Source organism: Anolis sagrei, chromosome 4 (assembly GCF_037176765.1).
Source record: "Anolis sagrei isolate rAnoSag1 chromosome 4, rAnoSag1.mat, whole genome shotgun sequence".
Lineage (NCBI taxonomy): Eukaryota > Metazoa > Chordata > Lepidosauria > Squamata > Dactyloidae > Anolis > Anolis sagrei.
In genome coordinates this window covers 238,215,960-238,237,683 of record NC_090024.1, presented here as the reverse complement: position 1 = coordinate 238,237,683, position 21,724 = coordinate 238,215,960, and the positions used below count along the sequence as shown (strand labels likewise).

Sequence of the window (21,724 nt, the reverse complement as noted above, 5' to 3'; positions counted from 1 at the left end):
GGGAGGAGGGAGGGAGCTTGTTTACTGCTTCCATGGAGATTAGGACAAGGAACAATGGCTTCCAACTACAAGAAAGAAGATTCCATCTGAACATGAGAAAGAACTTCCTGACTGTGAGAGCCGTTCAGCAGTGGAACTCTCTGCCCTGGAGTGTGGTGGAGGCTGCTTCTTTGGAAGCTTTTAAACAGGGGCTGGATGGCCATCTCTCAGGGGTGATTTGAATGCAATATTCCTGCTTCTTGGCAGGGCGTTGGACTGGATGGTCCATGAGGTGTCTTCCAACTCTTTGATTCTATAAGCTGCACCCTCATATCTCCCTTCAGAAACTAATTTTGCAAAAATATATAGAGGGGCAAATCTGACCTCAGAGTGCATGTTTCCTATATCTAATCTAGAATGACCTCATTAAATGCTGCAAACTGAGGCCCAGTAGTGAGCTGCCCGCTGAAATCTGAGGCATCTGATGCAGCGATTGTGACAGGTTTCCCCCTCGAGAAACGGGTCCATCACTGAATCTAAGAAGCTGGAGGTGAAGACAGCTGAGGAGCTCTCTCTTTGAGTTGCTGGAAAATGAAGACAGATCCTCCTCCTTTGACGTCTGGAGAAGCGAAGGAGCAGTCCCATAGTGTCAATATTTCTTAACTAGCAAATAGCAGATTGACAACTGGAAAATAGAGGGAGAAAATGTGGAGGCCGTGACAGACTTTGTATTTCTAGGTGCAAAGATTACTGCAGATGCAGACTGTGGCCAGGAAATCAGAAGACGCTTACTTCTTGGGAGGAGAGCAAGGTCCAGTCTCGATAAAATAGTAAAGAGTAGAGACATCAGACTGGCAACAAAGATCCATTGCCTAGTCAAAGCCATGGTATTCCCTGTAGTCACCTACGGATGTGAGAGCTGGACCTTAGGGAAGGCTGAGCGAAGGAAGAGAGATGCTTTTGAACTGTGGTGTTGGAGGAAAGTTCTGAGAGTGCCTTGGACTGCGAGAAGATCCAACCAGTCCATCCTCCAGGAAAGAAAGCCCGACTGCTCACTGGAGGGAAGGAGACTAGAGACAAAGTTGAAGTCCTTTGGCCACATCATGAGGAGACAGGAAAGCCTAGAGAAGACAGTTGTGCTGGGGAAAGTGGAAGGTAAAAGGAAGAGGGGCCGACCAAGGGCAAGATGGATGGATGGCATCCTTGAAGTGACTGGACTGACTTTGAAGGAGCTGGGGGTGGTGACGGCCAACAGGGAGCTCTGGCGTGGGCTGATCCATGAGGTCACGAAGAGTCGGAGACGACTGAACGAATGAACAACAACAAACGCAGTTGGTATCCAGAGACGGGCACCTATTAATCTTGCATCAGCTGCTGGGAATGCTTGCTGTGCATATTCTGTCATCCCAGTGCTCGTGATTTATAGATGCTTAATAGGGCTGTGTGATCGATGAAAAAATGTTTCAAAACTCCTTACAAAAATAAGGGGCACTGGCATTTAGTTTCTAAAGTGTTTCTAAAGTATCTTTAGTGAAATTTCCATTACTATAATGAAAGCAATGAAATTTTGTTACTTTTTTGTTACAGTAACTCCACAAGTAGGGAAACTTCAGGGGTTCTTTCTCAATTTTTACAGCTATTGGGATGAAACTTGCTACAGTGGTAGAACACATTTACCACTGTTATCTCAGCAAGTTTCAGAATGTTTCACTTATTCACGAATTTCCACAGGATTTTGGCACAGCTGGCTGAGTGTCAGCTGCATTAAGATCACTCTGACCAAAAAGGTCATGAGTTCGAAGCCAGCCCGTGTTGGAGTGGGTTTCCAACCAATTATGTGTAGCATGTTGTCGACCTTTGCAACCCAAAAGACATTTGCATCTGTCAAGTAGGAAAATAAGGTACCACCTTAAAGTGTGGGGAGTCTAAACTAACTGATTTATGAGGCCATAAAGAAGACTCCAGCAAAGCATTCCAGCGGGGAAGCATGCGGGGAATGCGGAAGTGCTTCATCAGCGTTGCAGATGGACGATGAAAGCGACAGCTCCCCTGGCGGCCAGAAAAAGTTAAATAGCCTCTGTGTATGTCTGTATATGTTTGTATGTCAAAAATTGGCATTGAATGTTTGCCATATATGTGTACACTGTAATCCGCCCTGAGTCCCCTGCGGGGTGAGAAGAGTGGAATATAAAAGCTGTAAATGAATAAATAAATTTCTGGGGAATTTTCAAAGTTTTTATAAAAACATTTTTCAAAAAAACTACAAGAGCTATCTCCTTGAATTTTCTATACAATGACACAAGATAGCAGGGGATCATTACCCTCAACTTTCAGAAATATTTATACATCTACTGATTTTAGGGATTTTTTTAAAAAAAGTTTTGACAATTTTTTTTAAAGTCACAACACCTCTCATTGAATGTTTCTTTCATTAACCAGTAGAACTTCCATTGAGGGATTTATTCCTGGCCCAGCACAGAGATTAACATACTAGAAGTATCAGTTAGTCTTCCTCTTTGCAAATTCAACCATTTATTGGAACTCTGGCTGGCTGATGCTAGGGAGGGACACATCTCTCCCCTCTCCTGATTGGGGCTTTCTGATGCTGATAAGAATTCTGAGAAATGTAGTTTAGGGCAGGGCTTTTTGCATCCTCTGGCATAGGGCTCTTTGCCTTCCCAGACTACATTTCCCAGAATTCTGTGTTTTTTCAACCTCTTTCCCAGCAAACTATGATTTCTCCCTGCTACTTCCCTCTCCTAATGACAAGATGTCTTTAATTTAAAAAGGAAAGGCAGCCTTTTTGGCTTTACTTCCTTGTGCTGAAAATAAAACTGACTTTGGGAGGCTTCCAAAATTTACAAAAATCTAATGAAAAAGTATTGGATAAGTTTTGATTCTTAAGTTTTTGGCACAGGCCATATTTACATGTTGGATATGACGTCGTAAGTGTGAATTTAACGAATGTGATCCAACTTACAATGACAAATGAAAAATTTACAGTCCTAATGTTTAACCTCTGGACTGACTAGATTTGTTCTCCAGTGCAATTGTATGTAGTATTCTTCTGACAAATGTTGGCCATAGTGTTGCACAAAAGGAGCTAGACAAGCTGGAAAGCTCTTCTCTCTAGCCTTTTTCATCTCCTCCAATGTAATTTCATAATGGAATTTCTTCAGTTGAATTAGTACAGAATGTATCCCCTATAGTATTCTCGAAGGCTTTCATGGCTGGAATCACTAGGTTCTTGTGGGTTTTTTCGGGCTATAGGGCCATGTTCTAGAGGCATTTCTCCTGACGTTTCGCCTGCATCTATGGCAAGCATCCTCAGAGGTAGTGAGGTCACTACCTCTGAGGATGCTTGCTATAGATGCAGGTGAAACATCAGGAGAAATGCCTCTAGAACATGGCCCTATAGCCCGAAAAAATCCACAAGAACCTAGTTATCCCCTATAGATTTGGAGGTCATGCGGTATTTAAACATCGTGTTGTCCTTTTCTTTTTGCTTTTTCTTTTGTAGTGTCAGGAGCGACTTGAGAAACTGCAAGTCGCTTCTGGTGTGAGAGAATTGGCCATCTGCAAGGACATTGCCCAGGAGATGCCTGGATGAATTGATGTTTTATCATTCTTGTGGGAGGCTTCTCTCATGTCCCCACATGAGGAGCTGGATCTGATAGAGGGAGCTCATCTGCCTCTCCCCAGATTCGAACCTGTGACCTGTCAGTCTTCAGGCCAGCCGGCACAGGGGTTTAACCCACTGCCCCACCGACGGCTCCTCCTTTTGGCTTAATTATGTAGATATACAGCTTTGTGTGATGGCTTTTGGACCAACGGAGACCTTGCACCACCTTTCATCTGCATCTTGGATTATGTGCAAGACCAGGAGTGCATTGACTTACCTGTAGCTGCATCCTCTACCATAGAGCTCTCTCTTTAAACATCTGTTGCTTGCTGAGGGTGAAGGGTACATCCGGATTGTAGAATGAATGCAGATTGATGCCACTTTAATTGCCATGGCTCAGTACTATGGAATCCTGGGATTTGTGGTTTTACAAAATCATTGCCTTCTCTGCCAAGTGCTGGTGCCTCACCAAACTACAACTCCCAGGATTCCACAACAAGTAGCCATGGCAGTTCAAGTGGAGTGCATTAATAATGCATTAATAATTCTGGCCTTATTTCAAGTTAAAGTTGTTTTTCTATAAACTTGTTAATGTCTTCAGCATTGATCAAGACATCTAAAGAAGTGGTCAGACATTTTTTGTCCAATATTTAACATATGCATTCAGTGCATGGAAGTGCAGGTGAATATCTACTTCTAATGTGTATATGGATGAAAATCCATTTGTCCATTCAGTTATGTACTTAGGTGTGCATACAAAGATTTATGACATACTATTTTAAAGTATTTTTTTCAATTGACGTCAAATGATTTCAGAAAATGAGCTGTTTGATGACAGCTGTGTGTAGTTGGGATGTGAAAACATTCTAAAAAATTAGGAAAATGTTTGAAATACAAGTTTCTTAAGTGTTGAGGAACACTAATGAAAAGAATTCCAGACCGATGAAAATCTCCATTAGTATGTTGTCGAAGGCTTTCATGGCCAGAATCACAGGATTGCTGTGAGATTTCCAAGTGGTATGGTCATATTCCAGAAGCATTCTCTCTTGACATTTTGCCCACATCTATGCAGGAATCCTCACAATCTCTGAGGAGGCCTGCCATAGATGTGGGTAAAAAGTCAGGAGAGAATGCTTCTGGAACATGGCCATACAGCCTAGAAAACGCACAGAAGCCCAATTTCCATCAGGATCTTTAGAAAATGACATTTCTGAACAATTGAACTATTCTGTTCAAAATTTAAACATGGTTGTTTTGTGAAAGGGAGAAAATATTACTTCTGTACAGAAAACGCATAAAATGTTATGCTCACAATATATTCTGAGCAAAATTCCCATTTTTGGACAGAAAACAATATTATCTACACTGAAAAATAGCATTTCTGCACAGAAAATTCTCTCTTCTGTGGGAAATGCCTGTTTTGTGCAAAAATAGCACATGGAAAATTTGCACATAATATGGTTTGAATTCCAACTGGTCTTTGAAAACAATGCAGTTTCTCACAGAAGGTACAGGATTACTAAAATTACTCATTGCTTCTTTCCAGAAAATCAGCGAAGGATTACATCCTTGATGTGCAATGCCACCTCCTACCGCAAAACAGCGCATCAAAATGTACAAAGAATTATGGGCGACAATGGAAATATGTATGGTTGTTGTTGTTGTTTTGCAATGTAGACACTCAAACCAAAGTACAAAAAAGGCAATAAACATTTATTTGATACAGCTGTGGGTTTTTTTAAATACATACAGTACATAGATTTCTCCCTTCAAGGGTTTCAGTGGCGCTGATATTAATAATTATTTATTACAGTACTCAAGCTGAGGAATTTTTTTTAAATCAATGATTACCAAAAGGACAGATCGTCACAAATCAGGAGTGTATAAGATAGTTTACAATTAAAACATTTTGATTTTTTTTTGGATTATTTTTTGTTGGATTTTTTTTTGCAAATAAACACTTTTTAATATATATTTATATATATTTATTTATATATGGTTACAAGTGATAGACTGGAAATCTTTTTTTAAAAAGAATTTTTTTCAAAGTACACATATGCATTAATGCCTGGCATTTAAAAGAAAACGAAAATCAAACAACAACATTTTGGAAAGGTACCACAAAAAAAAAAAAAAAAAAAGAGGAAGGGACAGAAGGTTTTGTATACCAGTGTTCAACCTTTCTTTGCATGGGAAAGTGACATTTTTGGATTACAATGTCCAGAATCCCCACCCAGGGGATTTGGGGCATTGTAGTCACAAGTCATGTGACCATTCTCTGTTGGGATATTGACATGAAGGAGACTTATCTCAAATCACAGCTCAATAGAAGAAGCAAAGTTTTCTTACACATATTGAATCATTGACTTTGGCGGAGTGTCTTCTTCCTCCAATGGTGTTCTCAAGTCAGACGATTGTCAGTAGATCTGAATTGTATTACCTGGTCCTAGCTACAGTAGACACATGGAAAATATTGTCAAACTGTGAGTCAACATATGGGGAAAACTTGTCATGTGTTTATTCTGGTTGGAGAAGAGAGCCTGTATCTAAAGAGCCTAGATAAGGCATGGGCAAACTTTGGCACTCCAGGTATTTTGGATTTCAATTCCCACAATTCCACTTAAGGAAAGGGCCCGAGGCTAGGAATTGTGGGAGTTGAAGTCCAAAATACCTGGAGTGCCAAAGTTTGCCCATGCCTGGTCTAGGATCTTTAGATACAGACTCTCCTCTCCAACCAGAATAAACAAATGGAGGGCCAAAGCTTGCCCATGCCTGATCTGGGCTCTTTAGACAGAGTGGAATTGGGTTTCCATGGAAAACTTCAGTAGCCAAAAAGACTGTTGTACATACTCATGTAGACTCCAAGGGCAGATTTATGAGGTCATCACTGGTTCTAGGACAAGACTTTGGACTGGTTTGGGAGCCATCAATAGTTCTAACAAGACTTTGGCCTGAATTATATTGTCTGGCCTTAACTATGGTAGAAACATATGGAATAAATTGCTATAGTGAGTCAACATGTAAGCAAATTCCATTGATGCTATAGGTCTATTCTAGTTGGAAACCAGTAATAGTAATCAAGGTCTTTGGACTCTGTGGAACTGGATTTCCCATTGAAGCCATGGATCTATTCTAGATAGGGACCAGCAACAGACTTCAGGCTCTTTAGACCAGTGGTTCTCAACCTGGGGTCCCCAGATGTTTTTGGCCTACAACTCCCAGAAATCCTAACAGCTGGTGAACTGGCTGGGATTTCTGGGAGTTGTAGGCCAAAAACATCTGGGGACCCCAGGTTGAGAACCACTGCTTTAGACTCTGTGGAATTGGGTTTCCATGGAAAACTGCAGCAGCTAAAGGGACTGTCGTAGATACTCATATATAAGTCATGGGCAGGTTTTGGGGCCATCATTATGGATTTTATATGATCCATGGGTAAGTCAAGGATAATTTCATAAATTGGAGAAACGATGCCAGTGTTTCTCTGGAACCAAGCTCCTCTGGTTGCCACTGCAAACATTTTCTTACCCAGGCATTCAAAAAACTTTCAGAAGTGGCAGCATATTGGAGAGTATAATGGATTGGTGCATCTTTTAGGTTCTCTCAGGATGGACAATGTTCTCGCCTGTCACCACTCTACTTTGGAAAAGGGGATTGTTTCTTTTGGAAAGAGTTAAGACACAGTATGTACGCTGATCAGTGCAAATGACCCAAGCTTTTTGGGTTGATTTTTTGGACGAAAGATTCTAGACTTGTACATGAGTATACACAGGAATTTCCCTGCATTGGATCATCATCGTGCTGTTTGTAGACCAAACTTTACAGCAACATTGTCTTCAAGACCATCCAATATTAACTCTGCTAGTTCCTCCCTCCAATGCCCATTTTGCACATTTTGACTGATGCTTCTGTTTTCTCTCTCCTGCAACTCCTTTCACATTAAGCATATGTTTGCAATTGAAAGGCTAATCTTATGCACAGTTATGCCTACCAAAGGCCACTGAATCTGACTTTTTGTTTTCAGGTTAATCCTTAATTTAGAATTAGGATGGGACCTGTGCAATTTAGGCACATTGTTTTCATGAATTTTGGGACATGCAAACACTATTAGGGTCCTTCTTTGGAGGTCTGCCCCGGAGTGTGGTGGAGGCTCCTTCTCTGGAAGCTTTTAAACAGAGGCTGGATGGCCATCTGTCAGGGGTGATTTGAATGCAATATTCCTGCTTCTTGGCAGGGGGTTGGACTGGATGACCCATGAGGTCTCTTCCAACTCTTTGATTCTATGATTCTAATAGATGACTATTTGTCAAGAGGGCATGGCAGAATGGGGTTGGACTGGATGGCCCTTGGGGTCTCTTCCAACTCTATGAAGCTATGACTCGCCCAATGGAGAACCTGATTGTCAAAAATACACATAAAATATTGTATAGCTTCAAACAATTGCTTTCAACAGATCTTTGTAAGCCTCCTCCCCACTCAAAGTGAACATCTAACAGAAATGTGCCACGTGGTTTGTACAGGTTAAGTATCCCTCATCCAGAAACCCAAAACACTCCAAAATCATCAACATGGGTGTCTGAGATAACAATACCTTTGGTTTTTCATGAACCAACACACAGAAATTTTGTTTCTTGCACAAAAATATTAAAAACATTTGGACTATGTGTATCAGGTGTACATGACACAACAACGTTGTTTGTGTTCACACTTGGGTCTCATCACCATGATACCTCACTATGTATATACGAATATTCCAAAACTTGAAGTTCTCAGAAATCCAAAATATGTCTGGCTCAAAGCATTTTGTATAAGCGATACCAAATCTGTATGACTAGAATCCCACTGGAGTCTTACTCAGGTCTAACTTACCCTGCAGAAGACTTCACATTATTTTGGCTCAAAGTGGGATATCTACATTTGAGCTCAAGTTTGTGAAACCAGAGTTTCGAATATGGGCAAGTGTCATACACAAGTGCGGGCAGTTGTGCATATTTTTGACAATAAATAATGGACATATCTAGCTGATGATGGAGCAAACACAGTTGCATATGTGGCACTGCTGTGCATGTGCTAGCACATTATGTGTATGTGCCTTAAAGCTGCCTGTTGACTTATGGCAACCCCATGGATTTAATAGGGTTTTCCTAGGCAAGAAGGTGTTTTTGCCAGTTCCTTCCTCCGAAACATCACTTACAGCATTTGGTGTTCATTGGAGTCTCCCATCCAAGTACTACTCAGGATTGACACTGCTAAGCTGCCAGGTTCAGACCCAATCTGGAACTTTAAAGTACCAAATACAGCATCTAAATGCACTTTGCCTCTTTATTTTGCTATTGCACATTGGAATTGTACAAGGGTCACCAGCCATGTGAACTGACCACTAAAGTATATAAATTGCATCACGTTTCTATTCACTACAGTGGTTGCAGAAGAATGCAACTCTGCCGTAGGGTATCTACACTTTGCTGAAACAATGCATGATCTCATTCATGTCATTTATACACAAAGACACATGTCTTATGCTTGTAACCTCAGCAAATATGGAAAGTGGACTGTAGGTGCTTTAACAGCCTTAGACAGAATGAGCAAATGGCTACATTCACACCTATCCTTCTAAGAGCAGATAATTTCAGTCACATCAGTAATACAAAGAGATCCCCTCTCCACATCTGATGCTTCCTATTCTGTTAGGATTAACCTGCTGTTGTAATCTTTCTTTTACCTAAATGCAGAAAATAAAATGGTGGGTTTTTTTCCAACAAGACTTTTTTTTTGTCGTGTCAGGAGTGACTTGAGAAACTGCAAGTCGCTTCTGGTGTGAGATAATTGGCCGTCTGCAAGGATGCTGCTCAGGGGACGCCCAGATGTTTTGATGTTTTACCATCCTTGTGGAAGGCTTCTCTCATTTCCCCACATGAGGAGCTGGAGCTGACAGAGGGAGCTCATCCGCACTCTCCCTGGATTCGACTTATCCTATGAATCCTATAAATGAGTGACTTCGAAGAATCCCAGTTGCCAACTACCCTGCTCAAGTCTTACAAACTCAGGGCAATTGTAGTGGCGCAAGGTTAAACCATTGTGCCAACAGGACTGAAAATTGACAGGTCAGAGGTTCAAATACAGGGAGAGTGCGGATGAGCTCCCTCTGTCAGCTCCAGCTTCTCATGTGGCAACATGAGAGAAACCTTCCACAGGGATGGCAAAACAAAACATCCTGGTATCCCCTGAGCAACATCCTTGCAGACGGCCAATTTTCTCACGCCAGAAGCGACTTGCAGTTTCTCAAGTCGCTCCTGACATGAAAATAATAATAACAGGACAATTGTGGTTTCCTTGGTTGAACCCATCTACACATACTACGGTCTCCCTCTTTTCTGAGTGCCTTCCACTTTCCATAGCATTATGACATCTCAAAGTATGACAGCTTCGGTATGCCTATCCCATAATATTCCACCTTTGAAATGGATGCTCTCTCTCCAGTTTTTTATGTGCAGCAAGGCAGACAAATTATGCATCTGAATAGCTCATGCAATCTTTTACAAGTGCCCTTAGGGAAATAGCAGTAAACTGTCACTACTGGTAGTATGCTGCAGCAGTTTACTGGAGTGGTAAACAGTACTTTACTACAGTAATAAACTACCGCTAATTTCATGCAAGTTACCGCAGGTCAAATCAAAGCCTTAGGGCAGTAAAGTTCTGCTCACCCATAAATGACAAGAGTAAAACAGTGTACTCTTCTGCCAAAGTGTTACTAAACCCAATCAGGTCAACCTCTCTCAACCTATGTCTTGCTGGTATTTTAGATCACAACACTCATCATTCCTTCAGCCATTATGGTCATGGATGGATATAAACTGCAAGTACCACAGTCACTGGGAATAGGATGGCTTCATATCCTAAATGTCATGCTTTCCAGTTGGTTTAGCAATTCCTATGGCTATGACAATTTATGGAACACTGATGCACCTTCGTCTCAAAAATTATGACGATAGAGGACGATAGAGATTTTTTTTTTGTTGTATCAGGAGCGACTTGAGAAACTGCAAGTGGCTTCTGGTGTGAGAGAATTGGCCGTCTGCAAGGACGTTGCCCAGGGGACGCACAGATGATTTTGATGTTTTTATCATCCTTGTGGGAGGCTTCTATCATGTCCCCGCATGAGGAGCTGGAGCTGATAGAGGGAGCTCATCCACCTCTCCCCGGATTTGAACCTGCGACCTGTTGGTCTTCAGTCCTGCCGGCACAGGGGTTTAACCTACTGCACCACTGGGGGTGATAGAGATGCAAATATTTCACATTTTCATCCTTGCATATCAAGGTGAGTATTTTCCATAGCTTTCTTTCAACGGTGGAAGAAAACAAATACTTGCAGATTGTTTGCACATCCTGAAGTATGGCAAGACATTATTCTGTGAAGAAATACATGTCATAAAACCCAGGTTGTTTAGCAAAAAAACAACTTTTGATTTAAAAAAATATGGTAGCAATTTTTCAGAGATAGCCCCCATATAGTTCATCCTTGTGATCTCTTACAATCCTATGGTAGATTGGTGGTGGAGGCTCCTTCTTTGGAGGCTTTTAAACAGAGGCTGGATGGCCATCTGTCGGGTGTGCTTTGAATGCAATTTTCCTGCTTCTTGGCAGAATGGGGTTGGACTGGATGGCCCATGAGGTCTCTTCCAAATCTATGATTCTATGACTTATGGTGACCCTATAAATGAGAGAACTTCGAGACTCCAGTCACCTACTGTCCTGTTCATATCCTGCAAATTCAAGACAGCCATGGCTTCCTTGATTGAGTCAATCTACCTAAAATAATATGATAACTCAACATACAACTGAGTCTATTAAATTCTTAGAGCATCTAACCATACAAACATCATAGCCATTTAGGATAGCAGAAGCTGGAAATGGGTTGTTGTAGGTTTTTCTGGGCCATGTTCTAGAGGCATTTTCTCCTGACGTTTCGCCTGCATCTATGGCAAGCATTCTCAGAGGTAGTGAGGTAACCTCACTACCTCTGAGGATGCTTGCCATAGGTGCAGGCGAAACGTCAGGAGAAAATGCCTCTAGAACATGGCCATATAGCCCGGAAAAACCTACAACAACCCAGTGATTCCAGCCATGAAAGCCTTCGACAATACATTGAAGCTGGCAATGTTTACTTCCACAAATGCATCTTCCTTCTGTACATTTTATAGCAAAAAGAAGTGAGAGAAAGTCTTCTCCTGTTTCGAAAAAGGCCTTTCCTATGCATATTTTGGTCCAGGATATTCCCAAAAGATTGGTGCAAGCACCTTGTACATCCCGTTAGATCAGGGGTCCTCAAACTTTTTAAACAGAAGTCCAGGTCACATTCCCTCAAACGGTTGGAGGGCCGGATTATAATTTGAAAAATTATGAATGAATTCCTATGCACACTGCACATATCTTATCTGTAGTGCAAAAAAACCCCACTTAAAAACAATACAATAATTAAAATAAAGAACAATTTTAACAAATATAAACATTAGTATTTCAATGGGAAGTGTGGGCCTGCTTTTGGCTGATCAGATAGGATTGTTGTTGTTGTTGTGGTTGTGTGCTTTGAAGTCATTTCTGACTTAGGTTGACCCTGAGCAAGAGCCGGGTAAATGACCTTGGAGGGCCATATCTGGCCCTCGGGCCTTAGTTTGAGGACCCCTGCCTTAGATAGCACTTTGGGATCAACAAAATGTTTTTAAACCCCAGGAGCCACAAATCAGCCTATAGAACTATATAGTACAATATGGCTTCTGCATACCCTTAGGAGATATGATGCTGAATTTGCTTGGATATGCAAAACCCCAAATTATTGTGAGCTCTATTGGCCTAAGAACAAACTTTGCAATTCGGGACTTATTCTGTGTGGAAGCTTTGCCCATTTTTTGTGCAGAAAATGCTGTTTCTTGTGCAAAAAAAAATAAATCAATTTTATGTAGAACCAGTCCCAACAAAAGTATTTCCTATGCAAAAAATAAAATGTGCAAAATCTGCACAGAAGAAGTCTTGAACTGCAAACAGTATTTGAAAACTGAGATATGCAAAACCCAAAATTATTGTGAGCTCTATTGGTCTAAGAACAAACTTTGCAATTCAAGACTTATTCTGTGTGGAAGCTTTGCCCATTTTTGTGCAGAAAATGCTGTTTCCTGTGCAAAAAAAATATATCAATTTTGTGTAGAACTAGTCCCAACAAAAGTATTTCCTATAAAAAAAAAATGTGCAAAATCTGCACAGGAGAAGTTTTGAATTGCAAACAGTATTTGAAAACTGAGCCTTTCCTGCAATGGGAAGAATATTGCTAAAATTCCTCATTGCTTCTTTTCAGAACAAGTTGGGTGAAAAATTAGAATCCTGGGCAAGAATTTTTTCCTTCTGATTTTATGCACAATGAAACATTTTGTATTGTGAAGCCTTATATTGAGTGCTCTAGCCTTGAGCGCTCTAGCTGGAGGTCAGCTGTGACCAGCAGTGCTGTAGAATTTGAAGAGGCATGAACGGAGGGTGAAAGAGGAAAACATGCCAAGAGGAAGGCACATCAAGCCAAACCTGACTGGGACTGCCTTCCACATGGAAACCGATGCCCACACTGCGGGAGAACATGCAGGTCAAGAATAGGGCTCTACAGTCAGCTACGTACCCACAGCCAGGACACTGCACTTGGAGGACAATCTTACTCGGACAATGAGGGATCGCCTAAGTAAATAAGTAATATCCTCATAGCATTAAGTGGTACAGTGCTGATGAAGTTTTACAACTACAATGGGAACTAAGCACGTACATTTCCATAGCCAAACTCTGATGTTTTCCAAGGATGGGAAACAGCGCTCTTGGCTAATGCCAGAAACATTTTCTCCTAGAAATTTTCTGTGCCAGAATTATGACTGAACATATATACCAGGCAGTGCATACTGGCCCACAGTCATCTCATTCATCGTGTGAGTCGTGCAAGACTCACTGAAAAAGGTAACACCTTGGCTAGGCCACTGAAGCCTGAAAACAATGAATCAAGGAAACAGATATGCCAGGACATTGCCCACCACAAGCTCAGGATCCTATTCAGGAACATTTCCCATGCCCTATAGAAATCAACAGCTTTGAATAATTACTGTATATACTCAGGTATACTTCTAGGCATTTTAGTCATACAATCAACTCAGAAAATGCAGGCTTGTTTACCAATGGGTCAATGGGAATGCCATATCTTAACCCAGTGGTTCTCAACTTGTGGGTCCCCAGATGTTTTGGCCTTCAACTCCCAGAAATCCTAACAGCTGGTAAACTGGCTGGGATTTCTGGAAGTTGTAGGGCAAAACATCTGGCGACCCACAGGTTGAGAACCACTGCAGGCTTAACCCTTACCAAAGAGGAAATATTCCCTTCTCAGAGTAAAGGGAGAAATGTGAGGACTTTGATTGTCCTGGGAAGTCCTGAAAAAATAATTAGTCTCCTCTACTTTCTCTGTTGCTTTGTTTGTAAGTCAGAACAGGTACATTTTTAAGTGTAATCCTAGCCATGTGTGTATGTATATGTGTACACACATGCATGCATGCTCTTGCTAGCATAGTGAAGAGTGGATAGTCCTGAGGGGTTTCCTTTGCTGCCTGTGGCCCTGTTCACTTTCTGTTTCTGTGATAATTGGATTTTGAAAAATTTGGCTTGTTGCAGAAGCAAAGATTGGTGATAAAGCTTCTTTTGAGCCACTTTTTCCCCATAGTAATAACTCTGCCATGACTGAATTTCGCTCCCGAAGGGCAGATTTCTCTCATTCCCTGTTGTCTTACCCTCGTTCTTAACTATGAGTCGTTTATCAGTCGGATGTTTGCAACTTGGGACTGCCTATATAACTCATCCAAGTGGGTCAGTGTTTCTTTTAGGTTCTCCCTGGATGGATTAAGCTCTTGTCTTTCATCACCGTATTCAGAGAAGGAGATGGTCCCTTTTTTATAGGAGACAATACTGTGCCTTCACCAAAAAAAGGAACCATCTGCTTATCTCAGTAGAGTGGCAAAATGGCCTTTGTAAATGTCTGCCTGGGAAAATGTCAAGATCTGTGGTGACCAGGGGCTGCTGACCCTTTAAGGTGGGGCCAACACTTCCCCTCACCATGGAATGACCCTTGACTTACTATGGCTCCAAAATCCACCCTCAAATTACATATGAGGTCGACTTATCTATGGGTATATACAGAATTAACTTTTGTGGACAATTTAGTCCGCAAAAATCTGGGTTGCTGTGCGTTTTCAGGGCTGTATGGCCATGTTCCAGAAGCATTCTCTCCTGACGTTTCACCCACATTTAGGTTATGAGATCTGTTGGAAACTAGACAAGTGAGGTTTATTTATCTGTGAATGTCCAGGGTGGGAGAAAGAACTCTTGTCTGCTTGAGGCAAGTGTGAATGTTGCAATTGGACACCCTGTTTAGCATTTAATGGCCTTGTAGCTTCAAAGCCTGGCTGCTTCCTGACTGGGGGAATCTTTTGTTGGGAAGTGTTAGCTGGCCCTGATTGTTTCGTGTCAGGAATTCCCCCTTTTTTAGTGTTCCTTTTTAAATTCCAGGAGAGAATGCTTCTGGAACATGGCCATACAGCCCGGAAAACTCACAGCAATTCAATGATTCTGGCCATGAAAGTGTTGAAAATCCTTCCAAAAATATCTCAGTGCCAAAAGTCCACCCCTTCCCAAAAAAATCATTGTATTTTTGGGAAAAAGGCAGTTTGTCCACACTGAAACCCTGACATCCAAATTATAGCTCTCAAAACATTGGTAGCTGCTTGTCAATCAACCAGCAAATCAAAATGCAAAAGTAAGCTCAAAGTTAACTAATACAAGAAACAATAATCAACTCAATGGGCGGGGGAGGGAGAATTATTCTGAATTGTCCATTGTTAAACAATCTCATCAGACTTCTTCTTTTCTTTTTTTTAGAAAAAGCATTTCCTATGAAAATTATAAAAGAAAGCTGGTTCGTAACCACAATCACAACAATAATTTCATCATTCATAGATTTCCCACCAGCGCTACCTCCTAACACATGACTGCTACCTGAAAAGCAATCCACAAATAATAGTAATAAAAAAGGACGCGTATAACCAGCTTACACCTGGGTTCCTATTGCACTTTGCTCGCCCCTTTTGCACCCGTTTCCTCTCCTTTGTTGAGCGGAAGCAAGCAATGGACGCGGCTCCCCACCGGCAACCCTCTGATCCTTTTGACCCAACTGCGGAGGCAGCGTATGCGCCACAGGCGTGAGTACAGATACATATATACAATCTGTGGAGGTTCCCAAGAGAGAAATCATACCGGCCGTCTCGTTCGTTTTCCTCTTCCAGCGCGAAAACAAATGTCTGTGGTGATGCTGCAAAAGTGGTCTCTCGTGCTTTTTTTAAAAAAGGGGGGATGAGTAGATGGTGGAGGCATTGAGCAAATGGGGAGTGCTCCCCTCGCCCCCGTGACCCTGGGTTGTAAACTAATCCTTAAAGAGTGTTTTTACGCCCAGCTTCTTATTTCTCTGGCATTTTACTGGAACCCCCTTTCTTGCTCTGGGAGGGTTTGTTACCTTTCTCCCTCCCATCGGGGTTGCAGTCCACGGTCTGCCACAACTCCATGGCTTTCTTATGGTTAGTCTTTCCTGGCGTGATTTCTTTGATTTTGAGGGGAAACTCCGGGGGCCTTTCCTTTGGCTTCCGACCTCGTTTTTTCCCGTCTGTGCTTTGCTTTTTTTCTTCGCTGCCGGGAGGGCTGTGTTCCCCACTATCCTTCTTCTTCCGGATGGCCTCCGTAGATGTTCGGAACCAGTTCTGTATTTTGGAGAAGAGAAGGATGTGAGGACGTGAAAAGAGACACCATGATGTAATGCAGTGGTTCTCAACCTTCCTAATGCCGTGACCCCTGAATAGAGTCCCTCATGTGGTGGTGACCCCCAACCATAATATTGTTTTCGTTGCTACTTCATAACAGTCATTTTACTACTGTTATAAATCATAATGTAAATATCTGATATGCAGGGTGCATTTTCATTCACTGGACCAAACTGGACAAATACCCAATACACCCAAATGTGAATGCTAGTGGGGTTGGGGGAGGATTGATTTTGTAATTTGGGAGTTGTAGTTGCTGGGATTTATAGTTCACCTATAATCAAAGAGCATTCTGAACTCCACCAGTGATGGATTTGAACCAAACTTGGCTCCCATAACCAACGGAAAACACTGGAAGGGTTTGATGGGCATTGACCTTGAGTTTGGGAGTTGTAGTTCACCTATATCCAGAGAGCAGTGTGGACTCATGCAATGGTGGATCTGGACCAAACTTGGCACGAATGCTCAATTTGCCCAAATGTGAACACTGGTGGAGTCTGGGGAAAATAGATCTTGACATTTGGGAGTTGTAGTTCATTACAATCAAAGAACATTTTGAACTCCACCAACGATAGAATTGGGCCAAACTTCCCACATGGAATCCCCATGACCATTGGAAAATACTGTGTTTTCTGATGGTCTTTGGCGACCCCTCTGACACCCCCTTGCGACCCCCTCAGGGGTCCCGACCCCCAGGTTGAGAAACACTGATGTAATGGGTCAACTGGAAAGAAATGTGTCAGCAGCATGCCAGGGGCCAGAGTTCTGATTGGCTGCTGTCTCTGGCTTGCTGCTGAGACAAATGGTTTTAACTGTCATTTTCACTTTGGAGAGTGAAGGGAGTGCTGGCTGAAAACAGTCAGGAAGGAAATGGCTGCCAACTCTCTGAAACCTGATCATTTTTAAGGCATGAAGCATATTTTAAAGACTGTCCCACCTTCGTCACAAGCACGTTTGGCGGGGACGAGAGACGGCCTTCTCAGTGGTGGCCCCTCGGCTATGGAATGCCCTCCCTAGGGAGATCAGATCTGCGCCCTCCCTCTTGACGTTTCGGAGGCAAGTTAAAACGTGGCTATTCGAGCAAGCGTTTACAAATACAGAGTAGCTAATATAGGAAATCGAATGACCTGACAATGGAATTGAACAATGCTTGAGAATAATGAGACGCTGATTATGTTGCTTTTATTGCTTTTGTGATGTCTTACACTGTTTAATGTTTTTTATCTATTATGTTTTATGTATACTGATTTGTTGGAAACCGCCTTGAGTCGCCAATTGGCTGAGAAAGGTGGTATACAAATACAGTAAATAAATAAATATTGTTGCCGTGTTTGAACTTTTGAGTTGAAGTAAAGATACTATTACTTGTTGTACAAGCCCGACTGATACTTTATTATACTGCAGGCTATATCTTGGTTCAAAACTTTGATAATGCTTCTGTTTATTTACATTTACCAACCCCCACAAAGGCATTATTTTGATGAGCATATGAGGTGAACTATTGGATTATTATGCAAATGCTTAATGTACAGAAGACCTCAGCCACTTGTACCAAACCGTTTGACTTAGATAATCCCCCTTTAAAAAAGCAGTGTGCTTAAAAAGCCAAAGACAGGTACAACAGGAGGTAGAGCAAAGGTACACAAAAGGTAATGCACACAGGGTCTGAAAGCTTTATATCAACTACTAATCAAACAGCCACACCCATCAAAAAGGCATGCATGGAAATAATACTCAGAAACACCAGAATAACACAACAACATGAAACTTGCTTGAAGGAAAATCATACAGGCAAATCTTTAGTTGCAGGTATAAATCCAAAATACAGCAAGAAAAATACATGAGGCCTAAGGTGAAGAAGGAGGCCCCACCTAGAATGCAAACTACATTGCTCAAAATGGTAGCTCCATGCCAAATAGCAGGACTGCGAGGAGCAATAGGAAGTAGAAAGAGAAAAAGACGAATGGACAAGAGACAAAGCATTGCCTCTTCCTTTTATACATTTGTGCGATCAAAGAGCATGCCTATGTACATTGCCATCCACTGTCAATGGCGAAAGTTCCCCCAAACCCCACATGCAAAGTTTATGAGGGCCATAAACCTGTCAAGCACTCTTGCGATCCTACACAGGAACATACAAGGGCCTAACAATTTCAAATGTTTGCATGCAAGATTGCTAGTTTCTCCAACATGAACATATAGTGTGTTTTTGTTTTGTTTGTTTTGTGGTGTCAGGAGCCACTTCAGAAAATGCAAGTCACTTCTGGTGTGAGAGAATTTGCTGTCTGCAAGGAAGTTGCCCAGAGGATGCCTGGATGTATTACCATCCTGTGAGAGGCTTCTCTCGTGTCCCCTGGAGCTGAGAGATGGGAGCTCACTCCGCTCATAGAATCATAGAATCAAAGAGTTGGAAGAGACCTCATGGGCCATCCAGTCCAACCCCCTGCCAAGAAGCAGGAATATTGCATTCAAAGCACCCCTGACAGATGGCCATCCAGCCTCTGTTTAAAAGCTTCCAAAGAAGGAAGGCTCCCTGGATTCGAACCACCAATCTTTCAGTCAGCAGTCCTGCTGACACAAGGGTTTAACCCATTGTGCCACTGGAGTGAGGCATCCATATTATGGGTTTAACTCGTGTGGATTTTGATTAATGCGTTCTCTCTACGAATCTCTATAGTTAGCCACCCACAAAATAGCTTTAAAAGGAGGGGGCATGTTGTTGTTTATTCGTTCAGTTGCTTCCGACTCTTCGTGACCTCATGGATCAGCCCACGCCAGAGCTCCTTGTCGGCCGTGGCCACCCCCAGCTCCTTCAGAGCCAAGCCAAGTCACTTCAAGGATACCATCCATCCATCTTGTCCTTGGTTGGCCCCTCTTTCTTAAACTCAGCCAATTAATTTCCAGTGAACATTGGCGCAGGAAAGCTTTTTCAATGTTGTCTGCCCACAAAACCCACCACTTACCTCTGAGTGTGTCTTAATGATGTGGTATTTGACTCCGCTTTCCGAGCTAAACTCCTTCTGACACAGAAGACAACGATATTTCCCCACAGAGTGGTCTCCCTGCAAAGCAAATGACAGCGGTGAGAGTTCCCTTCTCCTACTGCAACCTTCATTTGTGGGTATTACAAAATCTTCTGGAGGTTATAATGTTGGCCTTAGAGCAGTGGTTCTCAACCTGTGGGTTCCCAGATGTTTTGGCCTTCAGCTCCCAGAAATCCTAATAGATGGTAAACTGGGTGGGATTTCTGGGAGTTGTAGGGCAAAACACCTGGGGACCTACAGGTTGAGAACCACTGCCTTAGAGAATAATAATAATATAATAGTAAAACTTTATTTGTACCCCACTACCATCTCCCCATGGGACTCGGTGCGGCTTACATGAGGCCAAGCCCACAGTACATCAATAAACAAAAGCAATAGCAATAATCAATACAACACAGTTAAAATAACTCAAAAACTGAAAATACACAATAAGCAATAGACAATAACAATATCAAAACATACACCATTTAAAAACCTATGGCCGGGCCAAATGTAATAATTCAAATTTAAAATCAAAAAGTGCTGGGCATGAACAAGGTAAGGCAAATTAGAATAGGGTTTTCACAGAAAGATAAGGGTGCGTAAAAGGTAAAGGTAAAGGTAGTCCCCTGACATTAAGTCCAGTCATGTCTGACTCTAGGGTGTGGTGCTCATCTCCATTTCTAAGCCGAAGAGCCAGCGTTGTCCGTAGACACCTCCAAGGTCATGTGGCCGGCATGACTACATGGAGCGCCGTTACCTTCCTGCCGGAGCGGTACCTATTGATCTACTCACATTTGCAAGTTTTCGAACTGCTAGGTGGGCAGAAGCTAGGGCTGACAGCGGAAGCTCACGCCGCTCCCCGGAATCGAACCTGCGACCTTTCGATCAACAAGCTCAGCAGCTCAGTGCTTTAACCCACTGCACCACAAGGGTGCGTAGACAATCCTAAGTCAGTATTAAAGTGCATTTGAGGACATATTGCTAAGAGTTTTCCTTATTCTGGGAAGGCACACTGGAACAACCACGTTTTCAGGCTCCTCCTAAAGACTGCCAGCATTGGGGCATATCTGATGTCCTTAGGGAGTGAATTCCAGAGTCGGGGGGTCTACCACCGAGAAGGTCCTCTCCCTTGTCCCCACCAATCACGCCTGTGAAGGAGGTGGGAGCGTGAGCAGGGCCTCTCCAGATGATCGAAGAGAATGTGTGGGTTCGTACACAGAAATTCGGTCACGCAGGTAGGCGGGTCCCAAACCATCCAGGGCTTTGTAGGTTAGAACCTGCACCTTGAATTGGGACCGGAAAATGGACGGCAGCCAGTGGAGCTCCTTAAATAGGAGGGTTGACCGCTCCCTGCAAGAAGCACCGGTTAGTAACCTGGCTGCCGTCCGTTGTACTAATTGAAATTGCCGGGCCGTTTTCAAGGGCAGCCCCAAGTAAAGTGCATTACAGTAATCCAATCTGGAGGTGACTAAGGCATGGACCATCCTGGCCAGATCCGACTTCACGAGGTACGGTCACAGTTGGCGCACGAGTCTTAATTGTGCGAAGGCCCTCCCGGCCACCACTGACACCTGAACTTCAAGCGTAAGTGAATAGCACTTTGGACTGTAGTTGGGTGAGCTTTCATGTCTATCTATCTATCTATTGTAAGACCTTTGGATCCATGGAGGATACATTCCATCCAGACCATGGTTACCTAAAACGGAATGTATTCCTGACTGGACCATGGGGGAAAAAGAAAGGGCCTGAGGCTGTTAGGAATTATGGGAGTTGAAGTCCAATACACCCGGAGGGCCCAAGTTTGCCCATGCCTGTGATATAAAGCAAATTAGCAGGTTCTAAGGCAAACTGGATATTTTGGTGACTATCCCCATGAAGTATCAGTAGAAAAAAATGATCACCTGAATAATCTGAATTCTACCTTTGGTACTTTGTATTCAATGCTGTTGGAAAAGGGAGACTGACAGAATCCGCAATCTCATTCTACTTTACAGATGTCTACAAGCTGCTGGGAGTTGCTCTAATTTACGACCACCACCTGATCAATAAAGCTTGGGTAATTTCTCTTTTAGGTTGTTGAGCACCTAATTAAAAGGCTGGATTCCCATTTCCACTGACCTTGTGAAAAATAAACTGCCTCAATCTACCGCTGAAAGAGCATGATCGATTCTTCATTGACAAGAATTTGATGTATGAGCTCCCAAAGGGAGTGGAGCCAA

At 42.5% G+C, this 21,724-nt stretch overlaps 1 protein-coding gene across 2 annotated transcripts in view; it reads right to left on the bottom strand.

Annotated features, from left to right (window-relative positions):
• Window positions 1–11,625: 11,625 nt before the first annotated feature.
• ZNF512B (zinc finger protein 512B) overlaps window positions 11,626–21,724 on the bottom strand; it is an 89,328-nt gene continuing 79,229 nt past the window's right edge. For both annotated transcript variants that reach the window (XM_060771919.2, XM_060771918.2), the window contains exons 16-17: window positions 19,443–19,541; window positions 11,626–16,419 (exon numbers count right to left, since the gene is read on the bottom strand). In XM_060771919.2, coding sequence (XP_060627902.2) covers window positions 16,123–16,419; window positions 19,443–19,541 — 396 coding nt within the window. In that variant the 3' untranslated portion in view covers window positions 11,626–16,122. The remainder of the gene's footprint in view (window positions 16,420–19,442; window positions 19,542–21,724) is intronic.